General features: G+C 44.6%; 1 protein-coding gene across 3 annotated transcripts in view; it reads right to left on the bottom strand.

Annotated features, from left to right (window-relative positions):
• LOC149353349 (nose resistant to fluoxetine protein 6-like) overlaps positions 1-19,380 on the bottom strand; it is a 30,189-nt gene that overhangs the window by 7,959 nt on the left and 2,850 nt on the right. The window contains exons 3-10 of one of the 3 annotated variants that reach the window (XM_089582495.1): positions 14,873-14,993; positions 13,876-13,963; positions 13,351-13,448; positions 11,527-11,715; positions 8,780-8,873; positions 8,580-8,681; positions 3,161-3,326; positions 1,200-1,282 (exon numbers count right to left, since the gene is read on the bottom strand). In XM_089582495.1, the coding sequence (XP_089438621.1) occupies positions 1,200-1,282; positions 3,161-3,326; positions 8,580-8,681; positions 8,780-8,873; positions 11,527-11,715; positions 13,351-13,448; positions 13,876-13,963; positions 14,873-14,993 (941 nt within the window). The remainder of the gene's footprint in view (positions 1-1,199; positions 1,283-3,160; positions 3,327-8,579; positions 8,682-8,779; positions 8,874-11,526; positions 11,716-13,350; positions 13,449-13,875; positions 13,964-14,872; positions 14,994-19,380) is intronic. The other 2 variants (XM_089582496.1, XM_089582497.1) reach the window with 2 other exon arrangements.

The raw sequence follows: 19,380 nt of genomic DNA, 5'->3' as shown, positions 1-19,380 counted from the left end.
ATCAATAATTTTGCTTTCAGATGTTTTTTGCAAAAAAAAACACCTTTGCACAAATTCTGAGTGCCACTAGCTCTAATTGCGAGGCTGGATATATAGTCGTCATATGCTAGGCGAATGTGCAAGCATAAAGATCAAGGAGCGTCTGGTGCATTACAGCCATGTTTGCACAAAGTGCGGTCTTCATATTCTTCATACGTCGAGACAAGTGGTTCCCGCCGCTCCCAATGTCCTTGGAACATTTCTGTGCTGAAATTACGTAACATCACATTTTTTGTGGGTTCGTGTGTCATCTTCTGCTAAGTATTGCGAGGTGGGGCGCGTTTCGTGAAAGGTGCAGGAAGAGTTGATCTGGGTATATGTAATGACGCATCAGAATGCACACATCCAAGCAAAGTCGTGAAATGATTATTGCTGCACTCTTTCATAAGGGTGCTCATTCATTTGAACACCATTTTCTGAATGGACGTTATTTTTTTAAACCGCTTATTGAGCAGGTGTTTACATGTCGATAATTCCCCTGCAAGGCGGGTGTACGGATATGAGTCCTCGACACTACAATCTCCCCTTAAAGGTGTAAAGTGGTTGACAGTCTAGAATATCGTAGCATCAAACCCTAAGAAATACAGTCTGGTGCGATGAGTACACAGCGTTGAAAACATATAAGGTTCTGCTAGTTTCAGTGCTGGGAATCTGCTTTGAGAAATTAAGAAACACATGCATGTGGAAGCGGTCGAATCACCGGCGCTGGCTTGTCGTCGTTGCCACAAGTCGTTATACCTCACTTAGTTCCAAATATAGTGAAATAAATCGAATATACGGGATTGCGTCAGGATTATTGGCCTAAAATTTCATATTTAAGGCAAGTGCGTGAGTACATGTCCGGAGCACTACTCCTCAGATAAAAGGGAATCAAAATTTTGAAACCTATGCCACGAAAGTGGAACATGAAGCACACCAAAATCAGTGGCCAGGGGCTCGATAGAAATATATTTTGCAATTTGAGGTCTTAGTGCAAAATTCATTTAAGATGTAATTAACGAGCTGGACGAAAATAAGCACTGCATCGCTAAACATCACACTTACGTTATAACCAGGCAACCGTGTCACCTAGAGCTGCTCCTTTAATTTTAAAATCTTACCTTAAAATTGATCAACAAAAGAACGTGCCAAGCGCTTGTGTAAGTAGCATTAGTTCTTACCTCACAAAAAGGATGGTGAGCGGGAACGCTATGATAAGAAATATCTGAACATCCGTGCTCACGTACCACAAGTGGATCATGCACTGTAAAATGAGGAGAAAACAACATGTGAAAGAAACCCTACAATAAAATAAGATACATACCGACAGGACAGAATTGCACTATAATAGAGTGAAAGGAAACAATTAATCGTTTTCTGTATGCATTCGAATGATGCACGACTTTTGCTCTCGGCATTGTTTTCATTCTCCCCGGTCACTACGAAATAACAGCTAGGAAAGCATATTACTAGCGTCATTACGGCCACAAAGTTTAAATATTACCACCATCCTACTGACAATGTAGACATAGGAAGAGCAACTGTAGAGAGCTAGCTACAGAATATACTAGAACGCCAAATTTCTTGATAAAACAATGTGTTGACTGCCCAGCAATCATAAAAGTTATATCCTGGTGTAAACTTCCCACACTAGAGATGCCTGGATAAAAACTGGGCTAACTGTACGATCTGCGTCAAAGGAAACTCAAAAAGAACAACTGAAATGCGAGATAAAAGCGGATAAGTATTAACTGCTGGGTTAAATGATGCATGGAGAGTTCAACACTTCTGAAGATTGGTCATCGCGCCTTCACATACCCAACTGTTCTGGACAAATGCCTTTTTTAGCAGGAAAGAGTTTATGAGCGCATTTTTTATATGTATTGTAAGATTTCACTAAAACACGAAATATACCCGCAGATCTCCCGTCGCCGGGCTTGCATTTTTATGCTATTAATGTTTTTTCTGTCGTTGAAAGCGCTCCCTCTTGATTTTCTAGGAAAGACTGAACTGCTTGATGCGAGCGATGGAAAAAGATTAAAAGAAAGGTTGTGCTACACATCGGAAGACTGGACCACTAGCTTCAATATTTCTGTACCATACTCTGTTCCAATACTCAAACTTTTTGTCGAAGAATGTTGGAGATGAACTGAAAAATCAGTTGTGAAATAGTGTTCAGTGTCTATCAACAAAGAACTTTTCTTAACGTTTTTCGCGTTTCAAATGTCTTATTTGCCTTTCAATTGAAGGCGGAAGTTGATATCGTGCCGACATTATAAGCCAACTGTTTTTTTTATTATTTTACAGTGAGTACACATTCGGTACTTCCTGGCTAACTTTTTTTGAGGGGAGTGGTCGCTGCTGTGTTTTGGAGAAGGAAGGAGAAAATACTTTATTTTCAGAGCGCACCATTATTGCAGTACGAAACATTGGCACAGTACCATGTTTTTGCAAGTGTTTATATTTTTTTACGCGACAAATCAAAAGACACTAGTTATCCACAGAAGACGACTTCGCACCATTAAACACAGGGGCTGGAAGGAGCTCGAAGTGGTACGCGCCCCGAGAAGCTATTTATTCTAGCTTGTGTATGCCGCCAGAAGGCTTCAGCTTTGACTCCGAATGGAATGAAATCTCCCAAGGATGGCGTCATTGTCAAAAATGCTAAATATTGTGCCTTAAAAAATTTTGTCACAAGAAACGTATGCAGAAATTTGGAAGTTGCGTTTAACTATTAAGCTAGAAATCGACTCATAAACTTCTGGGAACGAGCTGCAAAGCTAAATGTAGCGATGGAAAAGATGTGGTAGAGCGCAGCCTAAAGTAACTTACCTTTTTAATAAAAAGGCCTCAGGATATATGATAATATTGTGAATGGCCTCTCCCTCACATGTCTCAAAGTTACAGCGAACGGGTCAAAGTGTGATTAGTATGTCAAGTCGAAACCGTAAGTCGCAGGCTTTATTGGCTCGTACTTTTTCTGTCATCTTATTTGTCCTGGGGCAAATCAGTACGTTAGCCTTTCCGGGACCATTCCTGTGCGTAAACAGCATAGTGAATTCTGCCCGGCCCACCCTAAGTGCCTGAAATCGATCACATATCATTGTACGCACAGTAACGCTGAACAGGGTAGGGTCCTCACCATCTTGTCGAGGGGGTAGAAGTTATTGAAGCTAAACAGCACAGCCCACCATCGTTCGATGCAGCCGTTCACTTGTTGCTGCAAGAGTTCGTGGTTAGCGGGTCCGTCAGCGAAGTACGGCAGCAGGAAGCACGCCATCACCACCGATACGATGGGCAGTATCAACCTGCATGGAGAAATGCGGTATGAGCGGCGAAACAATGGTTAAAACAATCGCAAGAAGTTGGGAGAAATAGACAAAAGTTTCGTGTGTTTTGTCTTTGCAGCATGCACACTTGCCCTCCATCTTGCGCAAATAATTTTGAGCCTTTAGCGTGAGGGAACTAACCGTTCACCTGCCAGCAAACAAAACCCTGGACCCTTCAGCGGTTAATAATCTGTTAATTTGTGTTGATCTACCTGTGCTCTAGTGTACAAACATTTTCATTCTTCGCGTGATGATATGCGGCAGATATCAATTATTCCCGCGGCAATGGACGGCTTGTGCTACTTACAACCATGTCATTGTTCTTGCAGCAAACGCCGTGAGATATATTTCAAGGAATTCCAGTTACCCGAGGCTTTTTCTTTCTGAAGGTGAGAGTGAACACAATAAAATTGGATGACACACTTAAGCTCTGCCTAAGGGTATGACGCGATAGCTTTAATGGGTTATTGCCCATACATGCGGAATTGGTCATTCTGTACTTAACCATCATCAATACCTGGGAATCCTCACACCACTCCTGGTGCTGTGGTGCAGCGATTAAGCGATGCGCAACTGTCCTGCGATGGCCAGTGTTGCCACCGGTGGGGCTTGTGCGATTCAGGTTGTTCTTCCGGAGCAACCTTTCGCGACCCCTCACTAATTTAACTGCCACCTGCCACGGTGCGCATTTTCCGCACAATCCCATGTTCAGGTTGTGATGACGCCACAATACGTGACCTAGATGTCCCACCTTCCTCCTAGGTTGCTGCTCTGGGGATTTTTTTCATAGAATTTTTGCTCACGGTCAACGACGCAGGTGCCGACGGCGCCAACGACGACGCCAAATTTTTTGCGACACGAGCTCCGTAACACTATCGCGTTAAAACAGAAGTTTTACACAGGAAGATACAATGCACTTCGAAGTGCTGAAGAAGGGCTGTTCTCAAAAGTTTGAGCCCGCGCAGTAATTGAGATTATGTCCTGAGCCTTCTACGTGGTACAACCCCAGTACTGGTGATTGGACACCTGGCCTGGTATTCAGCGCGCATTCTTTTCTGATTCATTCTCTGCCTTCTTTCCACCTGTATAAAAAAAAAGAAGTGTCTTACAGTATATTGCAACGTTATTCCAGTGTGTTTAGATTTCTGAGTTTACTCAGCGTACTAGAGCTGGTTGGTTTTCGCTGGTATGTGCTTAAACGGCCGCTGTTGCTATGAGAGCTCACTGGGTCACGTTGGAAGTTCCTCGGTCGCACCAATCGTGACGCGATTTCACTGCCACGTGGGTGGTTGGCACTGGGCAGCGTTTAAATCGCACTTAATGGTCCTAAAGTTACACTGGGTCGCGCTGTGAGCGCACTGGGGTGCATTGGGACCCCAGTGGTCTCAGCCGAATTTGCCGATAAGGCTCACCTCCAAGGCCAGGAAACTTTGGTTTCTATTGTCGAAAATTGCTCATTTAGCCATACTTTACGATGAGCAGGCTAAGCAAATCATGCATGGTTTGTTTTGTTTTTTTCCACTTTGCAAGTGAATGTCGTGGAGAGCTCTGAGGTGCTTTTCAAGATACTATTAGTCAGATATTACTGCTGATATCTACCGCAGGTACCAGCAACTACTGGTATGCAGTGGTGCTGCCCAGACAGCACTGCATCCACGAGGTTTCAGTGTGCCATTTATCTGCACTGTTAAGGTCCGTTTGTAGTGCAGGAGCATTGGTAGGATTAGCTATCATGCGATTAAAGACACAGTGGTCCGCAAATAAGTGAATAGAGGAATTAACACGGTTAGAGATGTCTTTGATATTGTAACATGGTGCAAAGCCCATCTTACAGAGCGACGTGATGCGGTGACAAATAATTTAATGACATTAAGGTGCATCACGAACGCTTCGTACCACGCCACTGCCCGCTTCGTCATATTCTTGTCCATAAAAATATAAACTGGGAAAAGAAGGGGAATCAAACCGGAGCCTTATGGTAAGCTCGATGCGAAAGTTGCCAGTTAATAATTATTTTCGTTAACGAGCGCAAACTTTAACCGTCTGCTAAGAAAAAAAATGCTATCCAGATGGAGATTTACGTCAAAATGGGGGCACTTAGTTTTGAGTTGTAGAAGGTGATTGATTCTGTCCAAAGCTTTGTCCTGTACGCTCTCGTAGTTGCTGCTCGTGATTTACATGGTAAATACGGAAAGAAGGCCACAAGAAAGTAACAGGATATTTTGTGCATAAACTAGGTAGAACTGTTCCCAGGACGAAGTATATACAGATGATATTCTGAAGCTGTGAAGGTATACAAGCAATATTTGTGAAGACGAAGGGAGAGCTCCGGGCTTCACGTTTAGCCGAAATCATTCAGGCCTGATAAAAGTCAACAATGCTCCTAATAAAGGGCTCACAGTACAAGGCGGTCAAGTACCGAGAGTCCAAGAATACGAATATCTCTGTGTATGGGTAAACGGAGTCAAGTCAAGGTATACACGAAAAATCACGAATAGACTGCAATGGCGAAAGGGCAGAGACCGCGGAGATAATGAAGCATATATAACATTTTCGGGGTACTACAAATGTGGTGCACTGAGAGGTATTTGGAAATGAATAATGGTGCAGGCTAGGAATTGCTTTTGTAAATGCGGTAGTCTGCCTATGGTCAGAAAGTTTAACTAGGGCTAGAAATAAACTAGAGAGCTGTTGGAGATTAACATTAGGCGCTCACGGCAGACCCACGAATAAGGCAGGATAAGAGGTACATATGATTAATATTTTGTGAAGCGCGGGAAGCAGAGAGTAAAATATTGTGCGAAGAACGACTGTAAAAAAAAGAATAGACACCGATGGGCATCTAAGGCATTTAAGCACTTGTACAGAATGGGCGTTGACTGAGAGTGGAAGAAATGGACTCCAAATCTAATTGGTAACAATGCAGAAAACAAGAACGGAGAAATGAAGAGCTCTAAACGCAGGGTCAAAAAAAGGGAGAGGTAGTGAAATTGATCACTTCGATGAAGAAGAAGTGGACTCTAGACTTGTTTAGAAGGAGGAAAAGGGAAGTCAGCAAAGAATCACGCTATGATAAATCAAGAGGCAACGCTCTACTGTTTGAAGAGAGATCAGGATGTCTTAGAACACGCAGCTACAAAAAGAAATATACCTGAGATGATCATCATCTTCAATGTGTGATAAATCTGAAGAACTAATTGAGAATATTTAGCTTGATTGCGACAGCCTCTTAGAGATGTCGATGCACTCACAATAAGTAACCTCGGTGCCCTAGAATTAAGGGATAATGGAAACAATGTTAATGCATCGGCGGTGGACGTCTAGAAAATCAGGTTCAAGGATTTGTGGCTTAGAAGGAGAGCAAAGCCTTAAGGATAGATGTTTAGTGTTCGAAATGTTCAGTAAGTGGAAACAGGTTAAAGGTTATTAGATTAGGTTACGCCTTAAGAAGGCTAAGTTTGGGCCAGTTATATTAAATAAATGGCAAAAAAATGCAGCAAATAATATGGAGTCTGGTGGCACACGTCACTACCCCGTTTGAGAGGGACGCTTGCGAACAACGATCGACTCATCGTAGTGGGAAAAGTGGTACTTGTCATAATAATCGTTATAAAATATGGCCGCCTATTCAGTTCCTACGCAGCAAATGCATGCATAAGAGCAAGCGGGCTCAGAACATCCCAAGGAGATATTTCTCGCCGTTGTGGCGCTGTTTATAAAAACGAACGTGGTCTTCCCAACAAAGCTATTTAGTTGCAGCCTCACAATTAAGTTATGCGTTTTGCTACCACAAGCTCGAAATCTGCCTCCTTACAGCTTATCTAGAGCAGAGGCAAGCCCTTCACTCTTATTGCCATGAAATTATAGAGCAATCTGTATTCGTTTCAGACGTATCTTCACTGCGTTATAAGAACAAAGGAATACTAATCTGATTATAAAACTTTCCTCATCCGTGACGCCTACTACCGAAAAGAAATGATGGCAGAGACATGTCTGAGGGTGTTATTTCGTGTTACTTTGAAGCAAGCCAAGCCGCGCGCAATCCGATTAACAAACTATATTTACTACAGAAATATTGTTACTGTAATATGTTTGTTCTCTCCCTATCCCGTTGTTTATTGAAGCAAATTTCACAGTACAAAAAAATGTTCAAATAAGTATTGTTCTGCACAGGCAAATTTATTTGCTCATACATCTGCGGAGTCCCTGGACGCAACAGTAAGAAGATTTGGTCAGTAACGTCCTCTACGGGGCTATGAAACCTAATTTTAAAATGACGCAATGGAAACATCGCTCTATTCTGATTGCATTTTCTTGGTACCTGTATTAACGCAGCCATTACTTCGGTGTCATAATAAGAGGTAAGAGGTGTGAGCCTTCGCGTCTGTACGGGAGCTAAGTGGTTGCGCCTTCACTCCAAAAACAAGAAGAGTTCTGAGCCCTCGAAAGCTGCATTTTTTTTTGTGTGACAAGCAGTCTTTAGAAATTCTTGAGTGGCACCTGATAATGTTCCTGTCAAGAAAGAATAGGAATCTGTTAACTCCTTTCAATGGCATTAAAACAGCACGGCCAATTGAACAGCGATTTGTGAAAGACCTCCACGTGGCGTTCTTTGCAATAATTGGCGCCAAAGGAAAATGTTTATCTAATGACCACTACAATTCAAATGGCAAAAACGAAACCGGGAAGCGCCCTTCCGCACTACGGCTGATGAATTTGCCACCGAAATTAGTGTTAGTGGAAGAGGCAGCGATTAGCTCATTCTTGAACGAGTCTACAGTCAGCTGAAGGAGTGTACGATGGGGGGCTAGTTGGTAATCCATGAACTAAGAACGAAAACCACGCAAAGGACGATACACAGGGAAGAAGTAGACAGGACCGCGCTCGTCCTGTCTACTTCTTCCCTGTGTATCGTCCTTTGCGTGGTTTTCGTTCTTAGTTCATGTCTACAGTCAGCTATTGGAAAACTTTTGAACGTTTGGAAATGCTTTCCTCTTCAGCTGCCATAGGATGACAAGACATTGGGCTTGGCGTCTCCATTGTTTGTAGTTAAAGACAGTGCGCCCACTGCCGCTAGGGGCCAGCAGTCTATAACCCGACACTGCCCTTCTGGGCAGTTTTTCTTTTTTCACCTTTCACGTCCTTTGACCAGCGTCTCAACCAATTACCTTTTCAATCAAAAGCAAAAAATGTATTTTTCTGTTCTAATTCAAGTGTCGAGTTCGGCCTTACCGGAAGTATCGCCGTATAGCAGCAATGAGGTAAACGGCAATTGGGTTTTGCTTGCGAAGTATGGCGCGTGACTGCATCAAGAGGTATGACATAACAAACCCGCTGGAACAGAAGAAGCAAAAAAAAAAAAGTGGTCAGAGCTCAGTATTGATCAATAAAACAAATCTGGCGATGCAACTGTGTTCTTATTCCACGCCTACCTTAAATATAGGAATGTTGATACGCTGAGAAGGCCATTGAGCATAAGCTGAAAGAGGACCTTCCCTGAAAGGTCGACGAACACAAACGGGCTTCCTGCAAATAGAATTGACGTACATTAGAAGCGTTTACAGAGTGTGCACACGCGGGATGGTGCAAATGGAAAATTAACTTTGACATTGATGTCTATTCTCAATTATAGAGAAGTTGCAAAGGGGCATCCTCCCTTGCAATACGAATTTTTGCATATGTTGCGCTATCAGCTGAAACAGGTTGTTACCAGGCACGATTTGCGGTCAGCGCACATAGAGAATCCTTTCTGATGTAGCGCTCGCTGAAAATGCCGAAAATGCTCACTGAAATAGGCCGAAGCGTTTTCTTTTCATTAAATAGACTAGTCAAGCTCTTCAGACTCGTGCTAATGCAAGCGATGTGTGCCTCATCCACTGTATAACTTCAGTTTTTGTTCTCCGAGGAAAGGTACCTTTTTGGGTGCGGAACCTTTTTAGCGCTATGTATGCCACAGAGGGAAACAGTACTACGGAAGTCAGCACAGTGGCTTATGCAGCTTATGACGATATTCTTGGTAACTTTGAGCGGAACGTCTAGTCCTCTCTTGGGTGTTTTTCTCCAAGCCGCTTTTGTTTTCTTTCCTATTGGTTAAATTATGGCCCTAAAAAAGCATTTTTTTTTCTTATCATACCTGGTATTTACAATAAGACAAAGGAATACACCAACTCAAGTCATGGATAAAAAGCGTTCTCAAGGTGTCACCCAAGATTTGAATCAGCTAAATAAATTTCTGCGAGGATCAGCCACTTTCCAGAGTTTATAGGAAGTCATGAATGTACTGCCTCGACGTGAGCTCCACTGCTATCACGTCATACACGGCATCTCCAAAAAGTAAGGACAAGGCTATTTCCGGCTGCTGGCTAGGTTACATAAAAAACTGCACATTATCAGTCAGTGATATTTATCAAAAAATATCAGTAGTAGCATATTATTTCCTGTTCAGTTAGTTTTATTCACTCTAAGTCATTCATTTCCTCTCCACTAAAACCGTCGACCGGAATGGTTATTGCTTACGCTTAAAAACTTTCCATGGCGCTACGTTTAATAACCAGGGGAGAAGATTGATCAGGACAGCGCCTCCTTTACTTACAGTGCGAAAGCACAACTTTTGAAGTCTAACCGGCTCACCGGGTTTGTGTAAAGCTTGACCTTGAGGGTGACCTTGGCCAAACCATAAACAAACACTGCCGCGACAGGGATTCAAACCCGCGACAGCACGAACAGATCAGCTTCACTGGCCACTGCACAAGAGCATTATGCTGTCGCCACAGCCAGTCACGCCTCGTCTTAAACTGCAACACACACTCTAGCTGTGCATTGCACATCATCGTCTTCTTCAACTAATACTACTATCGAACTAATACCAGGAATCTCGCGATGTGCATTGCACATTGCGGTCATTTTGAACTAATGCTACTATCCAATTAATATCGTCGCCAGACGTGCCGGCGACACAGCAAAGCAAAACCATGATCCGACGAGGCTAAACACAGGCTTTCGCACATCTACTCTGTTTAGCTACGTTAAAACCCTGCCACTTTTTTTTTTCAATTCCAGCAGCATCGCTCACTTCGCGCGAAATGTTCACCTTTCAAACGGCTGAATTCAGTTAGCTACCGCGACGAGGCGCCAGCCAGATGTAGTGACTCTAAAATCGGCTGGTGGTACCGATCTCTGAAGCTGCATGTGGCACATGATGCGGCCGCTTGCGGCTGCTTCAGTTCATCCGCGTTCCGTCGTAGGGCGCCACCAAGACAGTGCTCTCTCCCACAGCCGTGAAGCGGATCTAGGGCGCCGACGCAGAATAATAACGAAGGATAGGAGAGGGCCTTGATCGGGTCGGGTCAGCCTTATGTGGCTGGTGTGGAAAAAAATCTCTGCCTCTCCCGTAACCGAAAGTAGAGGAAGCATGAAATGTTTACGGGCATAACACATTGGTTGTAGATGGTACTAGTCAAAATCTTGAAATGGGTCGAGTGTGCAACCCACCACACCACACCACACTCTTCTTGTTGCGTCGAAGCGATCGCCTGCAATAGTGTGGTTAGGTAGGCAGCCGCGAACCGTGGCGGCCTTGTAGCTTTCGGGAGAGGACGCATAATCATGGCGTTGTCGGCAGGGGCGAGCAGTCTTCTGCGGTGGCGTATCACTCGCAAAGCGATCGCTTTCCGCAAGACGCTTCCTATCTCTCCTTTCATCAGGCTCCATTGCTCGGCTTAAGCAGCTGTGACGGTGGCGGCAATGAAATGCAGGACGATGCAGAAGCGTACCCGGGCACGACGAGACGCAGGCTTGACAAGAATGTATCGGCACTGCGTTCGAACACTCCGCGAGCGTGTATACATCTGCCTGCCAAAGGGGGAACCTTCATGAGCTGAAGGCCCAGCGGCCGGTCTTTTACATGCGTGAGAGTGGGACCGCAGCGCCATCCTTGGGGACGGCGCGGAAGCCGGCCCTCTGAGAGAGTCTCGTTAAATCTCGTACGGTGCCCGGATGCTCTCGTTTCAGTGCCCGGATGAGTGGAATTCAGTGCCCGGATGTTGGCTCTCGGTCTCGGCGTGACGTCACCACACTGCCGACAACGGGAGCTAAAAGCACGTCATGCTTAAAACAGAGTAGGAGCTGATCAGGGCCTGCTTAGACTACTGGCGTGGCAGAGAAGTACAGCTGTGCTTACGCGCAAACTCTGGTTGTATCAAGACGTAGCAGTGCGCGTAGATGACCCACATGATGAGGAAAATCTTGAACCCGCTCAGGAAAACCAGGTTCTGGTTCTCTGCTCGGGCCGTGGTCTTGAGCAGCCGCTGCGTATTGCTGATCGCCGAGAAGAACATGAACAGCTTCAGCGGCGCCCAAACGCGTACTGCTGGCAGGCAGGACAAAGGGGTAGGGCGTGGAAAGAGACGGTGAAGCATGTTAAGGCAACGAAATGGCCAGACAGCTGCTTATGCGCCGCGACTTTTAACTGCGTTTACATCCGCCAAGCAACAGCGGACAAACGGGGGTGGATAGCAGGCAGATATGAACGTTTCATCCTTGACGAAAGTTCGAAAATACAGGCTGAGGCGTCCTGCTTCTTGAAAGCAAAATAGAAAAGTCTCGTTGCTTTATGTTACACTAGTTAGCGGCATGCTGATAGCAATTGCGGAAATAAGCGGCTGGTTTGGTGAATGTACAAAAGAATCGCGAACATCGTTAGCCTTTTAATTTAGACAGATCAAGGTACATAGCTCTTGATTTTGCATCATGCCGTCACTACCATGCTAGGACGTACTAAACGACCAATCATTTTATTAGAAAGGACATATTGTTAGATAACTGCGTGCTTGGAGTGACCTCTAAGAATCACGAAGCCGTCAGGTAAACTAATCGGATCACAGCGATTTCCTCATAATGTTCAATTCTTTCGTGAGCCCCATGTTTCTCGCAACGCACTACGGATGATGAAAAATTCTTCAAATTGTCGGTGCACGCTAAAAATATTACCTAAAAGCATATTTCTAAGACCGCTTCGGCCTTCGATCGGCTGGGAAATAACCAATGTTGCAGTAGAACAGCTTTTGCATACGCTATAAAGATAAGGGTTGGACATTTGGGCCTTTATTTTTCGAAAATTCGGCGCAATTTTTTCGATGTTTATTTCAGAATGCAAGTTTTTTTTTCGGCGAAAATTATTTTCAACGAATGAATCACTGACTTTTTTCAATGATTCAATGTGGCAATTCTGTGTGGTCAGAAGTCAGTTGGGGTCTATCTGGGCATTTTTTCAGAATGAACGGTTCGTTTGGCAGTATTTAATTTAACTGACCAGTAATTTTGCACTTGCAGGTGTGCTTTTAGAAGAAATTTCTTTCCTAATTAAAAAACAAACGCAAATTTAATGACACAGCTGGAAGTCTGAAACGCAAGTGGAATTTGCTTCTAAGAACTAGGTTGACAAGTTTTCTTTGCGTTATCGCACTTCGTTGAGCGAGACGGCGGGGCATCACGCGGTCTGCGTGTTGATGGCAGCGATGGAACTCCAGCTCAATCGTCGGCGTAGCCTGAACATTAAACTTTTCATGAAGACCATGCACGGTTTCATGTCAGTGCAGTTGGTAAACCTACTTAATTGACTAATTGCTCAGAGCGGGAGGTGATAGTGAACAAACAGTGCTTAGCTAGCAGGCGGTGAGGAGGTGGTGCTTCCCGGTCTGCAGAAGAATGTAAACAACAGGAAAAATGTCTGAAATAGCAAAACTTCTCGGAATATCCAACAGTAAAACATCTCATCACGCCCTTGGCTTTCCTACTCACTTAATTTTCAACTTTGACCGAGTGTAACTAGACCTCAGTAGTCAGCTCGCTTATACCTTAGATGCCAGGAATACCGACCGTTTTCGGTTAAAACAGAATTTCAAAAACCAAATTCGGCGTACTTTTATCGGCCTTTTCTGGTTGAGACCGAAAAGTCCAACTCTTATTTTTAACAATGCTGAGTACGCGTAATTAGAGTACGAACACAAACTGGCTTCTTTGTCAGGCGCCGGAAGCTTCATCAAGATCCATTCAATAAGTGTGCCGATGACAACGAGCAGACCAAGGACGCTCAAATAAATTCTGAAAGAAGAAAAGATGAGGTGAAGATTAGGAACAAAAAGATATACCGGAAACGGAATTAAAAATGGCGAATAATATTGCACTCTTAACATTCTACAATAAACAGAACAGCTAGCTATAAAGTGTTTGAATATGAATTAGAAATGTCGTTACCCACAGAGGCTATGTTATACATACATGGTTCAAGACCCGCCAGCCCACGGTGAAGCTGAGTAGTTTATTCTGAGTGAACACGCCGCAAGTGGTCTGCTGGCCTTCGCGCGTATTGTGACCACGCGAGAAGGCCTGCAAAGGCCATTGATCCCCTCAGTTAATTTGTCGAGTATGAGCAAAAGAGGTGACGACACAGGGCACTCAGTACGCCTGACCTGTTCTATTTCGACTCTTTGTCTGCGCTGTTTCAAGACCTGCCTTGTTCAGTACTCACATCGAAGCTTTTTGAAGTTTCGTAATTTCCTTTGGATCATCATTTCGGCAGCCTGTAACCGTTGTGTTGGCACCATATTGATTGAAAACTGCAAGGAGCAGGAAAGAACGAAATTAACGTGAGCATTACTTCGCAGTACGTGCCCCACAGTGCCCACAGCGGCTTTTAGGGAGTAAGAGAGGTCGCTATAAAAGAACGCAAAGGCCAGTGCTATGCAGCCAGGGAAATTGATGCGTAATGTTTAATCCGGCGCGCTCTTCTTTCACGAATATATGGTTCATGCAACATCTTGCAAATGTCCTGCAACAAGAAATTTTCTGCATCCCTGCTTCACGTGACTAGCACAGCCGCATTTCAGTGCGCAGCTGAAACTTTGTTCCTACCGGAGGCAAAACTTTAAAAGAGGAGGCCTATATAGTATAAGGCATCAATATCATGCTCCGTTTTTCAGGGCATAAACGTACGAAGTGAGAAAGCTAGCCAAGGAGTGCATACGTTCAGAGAGCTAGAGCTAAAAAATCTGGAACTTTGGCGCTCGATTGTAAAAGTACCAAAAATTCGCGCGACAAGAAAACACCTCGCTAAATCGCGTTTTTTGACGCCCACTAACGGGTGTGGACGTACCTTAGCAAACTGATGAGTTCTGTCAAGAACCCACTGCGATGCATGTCTGGGGAAATAGAAAAGAAGCAAGCCTTTACTCACTGGCGGAAGCACTCCTTCCGTCAGGTTACTACGTTTAAAAGGACGTCGGCGATTAGAGGAGGCCGTGCTTTTTAGTTGTTTCTTTTCTTGTATTTTTTTCTACGAGCAGCTCCCTTTACGGAAAGCGCGGGACTTCTAGCCAGGGCCTCTAAAGAAATGCATTCAACATATCCCAGAAAGCTGAAGATGAGCCTTTTCAGTGAAAGGAAGGAAAGAGCTATATATAGATATCAGATTACTAATGTTTAAAAAGATATAGTACCCTGCTTTCAAATATTCATATCAGTCTCACCTCCAGCAGCGAGGAAGTTGACTTCATCCTCGGAGCAGGCGTCTAGCGTGCACAATCCAATTCTCAACGCTTTTTTTCCTATCTTTGAATTTGTGGTGACCTCGAGAGGATTCAGTCTGCCCTATAAAGAGGAGTGAACAAAAAAAAAATAAAAAAGGGGGAGGGGGGGCATGTTTTTCTACGCAGACGAGGAGAAGGTAGTGTCTAGTGGTTCAGTCTGATAACTATCACTTGGAGCATAGGATACCTGCTATATAACCGCTTCTTCATCATTTTAATTCGCCTAGAGACGGCATTACAATGGAGCAAGAACTGCAGCGAATTAAACCGACGGAGTAGCGATTGTATCGTAGGTTTTGCATGGGTGCAGTAATGTTCCATGCCGTAATCAAGCATTCCCTCAATTAGGCACAAAAAATTCTCTATTTCTGGTACTTTCCTGCAGCGTTTTGAAAGATCCAGCAATATGGGAAAGTTTAAGAAATTTCGGTTCTTAAAAGTTCGTAAATATTCCTTTTTCGAAAAATTTATTACTCCTCAAATTCCTTGAAAATAGGAAAATTCCTCCCAATCGAGCATCACTGCATGGGTCACGCATTTCAAACCTACTCGTGGCATTACTACCAACGATCGGTTGCTCAAACTGCAACTGAATGTGCATTGCAGAAAAAAATCAGTTATCAATTATTTACCCGGCATAGGCGAATTCTATGTAGGTGTTCATGCTAATATTTTGCGCATCGCTCAAAACAAAACACACGCAACGAAATATTTGGTGTATCCACCTCATTAACAATAGTGTGCCAACGAGGCAATCTGTGTACCAAAAACGTAAACAGTTGTGGAGGGATTTGGCGCCACCCACTCAGGTGCGCAGTACACAAATTTGATTGCACACAAGAAAAGTTTGTTATCTACTGGCGCCAGCTAGCTGTTCACACGCTACAGTATATGACACAGCAAACAGGGCGCTTTCGAGTCGCAAGCCGTGGTCACTTGCTAGCAGCCGGTAGACTGGGCCCCATGGTTGCTAATGCTTCATCCATGCAAACATTTAACCAGCGGCGACGAAAGCAATACAAGCGGATCTAGCTGCACGTAGTACGAGATAACATTTTGAAAAGGCACACAGTGCGCCCCGCCGCGGTGGCTCAGTGGTTACGGCGCTCGGCTGCTGGCCCGAAGGACGCGGGTTCGATCCCGGCCGCGGCTGCTGAATTTTGATGGAGGCGAAATTCTAGAGGCCCGTGTACTGTGCGATGTCAGTGCACGTTTAAGAGTCCCTGGTGGTCGAAATTTCCGGAGCCCTTCACTACGGCGTCCCTCATAGCCTGAGTCGTTTTTGGACGTTAAACCCCAATAAACCAAGCCAAAGCAAATTATATAGTGCTTCATGATGACCTGTGTCTAAAAAAAGTACCGCCTGAACTGACAGAAAGTCGCAGCTTTCAGCGAGCTACATATAATACGACGAGAGCGCGTGGGGGATTTTGAAATTGGTAAGAGGTATTTTTTCTTGCTGTCGCAGCTCTGCTGAAACAATTCAGAAAATTTTCGACAAAGGGCGTTCGGGGGAAGCTGGTCTTTGGTGTTCAAAACGATTCGTGATTTTTTAAATCAAATATTGCTACCGGAGCCCGCATAGGGCTTCCTGCATTTATTTATTGTCTGGACACATTTTTTTTTCCTCGCCTCTCTACTTCGCCGTTTTTCCATTCCGGTTCTCTCGAAAATTTTTCAACTTGCATAACGAGGATGTGGCCTTCGCAATACGCACTTTTATTCACGTGCTGAGGTTGCATAGCTGTCGTAGCACTGTGGTCCGGCAAATGCACTTCGTTCCTTACTACTGGCTCATTGAAGTTTAAGTGCCCAGCAATTCCGGACAAAAGCATTCTTGAGCGGCAAACAAATTATGAACGCAGTTTTTTTTCGGGCAATCTAAGATTTCAGTATAGTATTGAATATAACCGCAGATTGCCCGACGGCAGTCTTCAATTTTTTTTTGCTATTACTGTTTTTGCTATCGTCAAAAGCTTTCCCCATTGGTTTTTTATGGCAGTCTTAACTGCTTCATGCGAGCGATGGAAACATTCTAAAAGAAAGATTTTATTACACGTCAGAAAAGTGGACCATTGTCTTCAATATTTCCATAGCAGTATCTTACAATTTTTCGATATTAAAAATTTTTGGCCCAGAATGTTGGACACAGAAAGACTCAAGGCCAATAAAAGAACAGCTGTGAGTCTAGATCTTCATCCACGACAGGCACAAGTCTCCCGAAACCCGCAATTGTACTCCATAGAAATCTTGGCAGTTGCAACATATCTCTTACAGCGCTGGCCTTGCACAGTCACATCAATTATGATGCCCCGACAAGCCTTTTGACATACCTAAGAAAGCAAATGTGACCTCGCCCCTGCTTTGTAAACGATAATGCCAGCCTTGCGCTGTGAAAACTCTATCGCTGAGGTCATCCGTGCGACTACACTGTTGTCGCTACAACCTTCCCTGAAAGGCGATCAATCAGCGCAACGTTTAACATCAGCAAATGTCACGAGAAGTTGGCAAGAATACTCTGTTCTGTGGCAGAATCAAAAAGAAGACCCTTCTGTCGCAGAGTCAAAACAGCTCTTAATCTGCCGCGGAAAAACGCCCTTAAGTCTATGTTTCATTGCGAAGTGTACGAAGCTTGAAAATTTCTTGAACCTCCCTATGAGTCCTCATAATTTGGGGGATGGGAGTCGAAGAGATTTTTCTGGTGGCTTTCAGCATAGTTTTCCTTGTTAGCTAAGCCGGGGCTTACCCCATCGAGGCAACTGAAGCACTACCTACATCGTGCGGGCTCTGTGGCTTCGTGCTTGACGACTCGTCTATGCAATGCACTAGTTAGTGACCACCTGCATCCCACCAACTAGGGATGGGCAGCTCCAGTCGCAGTACACACCTTCTGTGGCCGCAATGCGTTGGTGGAGTCCAAATACAGCTTCCGACTATGGGTTCTCCTCCGTTTTGTAATTTTACGGCTTGAGCCGCTATTGGGAGGCAACCCTGAGTCTCGTGTAACTCAAGCCCGTTGTAGTTGTTCATCCTTGGCCTGGCGCTCAAGCGGACCGGCGCCAAAAGAGAGACACGAAAAAAGAAGAAGAGAAAGAAGAAGGCGAAAGAGAGGACAGAATGATGGGCGGAAAAAAGCGGGATGCCGTCGTCAAGCGAGAAATGGATTCGAAGGCTCTCACTGAGTGTTTTAACTTAGCCGAAGCCTGGTTTAGCCAATAATTTTCTTGTGGCGACTTTGGTTTGGTTTCTGGGGTTTTAAGTTCCCAAAGTGGCTCAGGCTATGAGGGACGCTGCAGTGGAGTGCTCGGGATAATTTGGACCACCTGAGGTTTTTGTGCACTGACATCGCCAGTACACGGGACTCTACCATTTCGCCTCGATCGAAATTCAACCGCCGCGGCCGGGATCGAACCCGTGTCTTTCGGGTCAGTAGCCGAGTACCATTGCCACTGCGCCACTGTGGCAGCTTGTAGTGACCTTCAATATAATGAAAATAAACTTGTACTTAAAACGATTTGGCTTAAAACGATTTCTCTGGCGTCCTTTTCTTTATGCTTACTAAGAAAAGGACACCAGAGAAATCGTTGAGGCTTTTCTAATCAGAAAAGCAGGTTAGGTATGTGTCAGTACCCCCTGTGTTCATTTGAGAGAAAATGAACTTGTATATTTGGCCGAGCGGGTGAATTGATAGCAACACAGCTATCCTCACAGAGTCATGCGTGTGTTTGTGTGCCTAACGCTTTTTCCTTGCACTTTGCTATAAAAGGCGAACTCGTGCAATAAACTGCAGTAAGCGACTTCTCCGTGTTCATTCGTCGTTCGTCCTGTCCACTTTTGCGCCTTGTATCATCTAGTCATGCACCAACTGGCCCAACGGTCGGTTGTTCTGAACTTCTCACTAGTGCCAAAATTATTGCTCGCACGATAAGCGCGCGAGGATTTGCACTGAAGCAAATCCTCACAGGATTTGCACTCAAGCCGTGCCACTCGCGACAACTTTCACAACTCGCATGGCTGACGCAGCGGCAGGCAAAACTGTCCCAGAAATGCCGCTGTGGGGGCGTATATGTAGGGAAACAACGTGCTGTGGAAAAATTTCTGTTACAGTGCATGCTCTAGCTGAAAAGGAACGTTTCTCGAAAAGCTATGCCTTTCTTAGAGCCAGTTTCTTGAGTTGTTTGTTGAACGGTCCTCCTGTGCTGCTGCTTCAACAGCGAAAACGAATTTGCGCTTTGCAGCGCGGAAAATAACAAAAGAAAATACCATGGCGGCAAAATAACTAGTTATGAAAGGTTGCCGTCGGAAACGCTCTCGATGCGTTTGCATTCAGCGCACATGTTCACGCATGCCCTTCATGTAACCTCCGTGGTGTGAGAAGGCATCGTCGCATAAATTATTCCCCAACTCCTCCAAACTATGTGCATACAAGCGCGCATTCAGTATTCAGT

Source organism: Amblyomma mixtum, chromosome 3 (assembly GCF_055824585.1).
Source record: "Amblyomma mixtum isolate Tamu chromosome 3, ASM5582458v1, whole genome shotgun sequence".
Classification (NCBI taxonomy): Eukaryota; Metazoa; Arthropoda; class Arachnida; order Ixodida; family Ixodidae; genus Amblyomma; species Amblyomma mixtum.
This window is presented reverse-complemented; position numbering and strand designations above follow the sequence as displayed.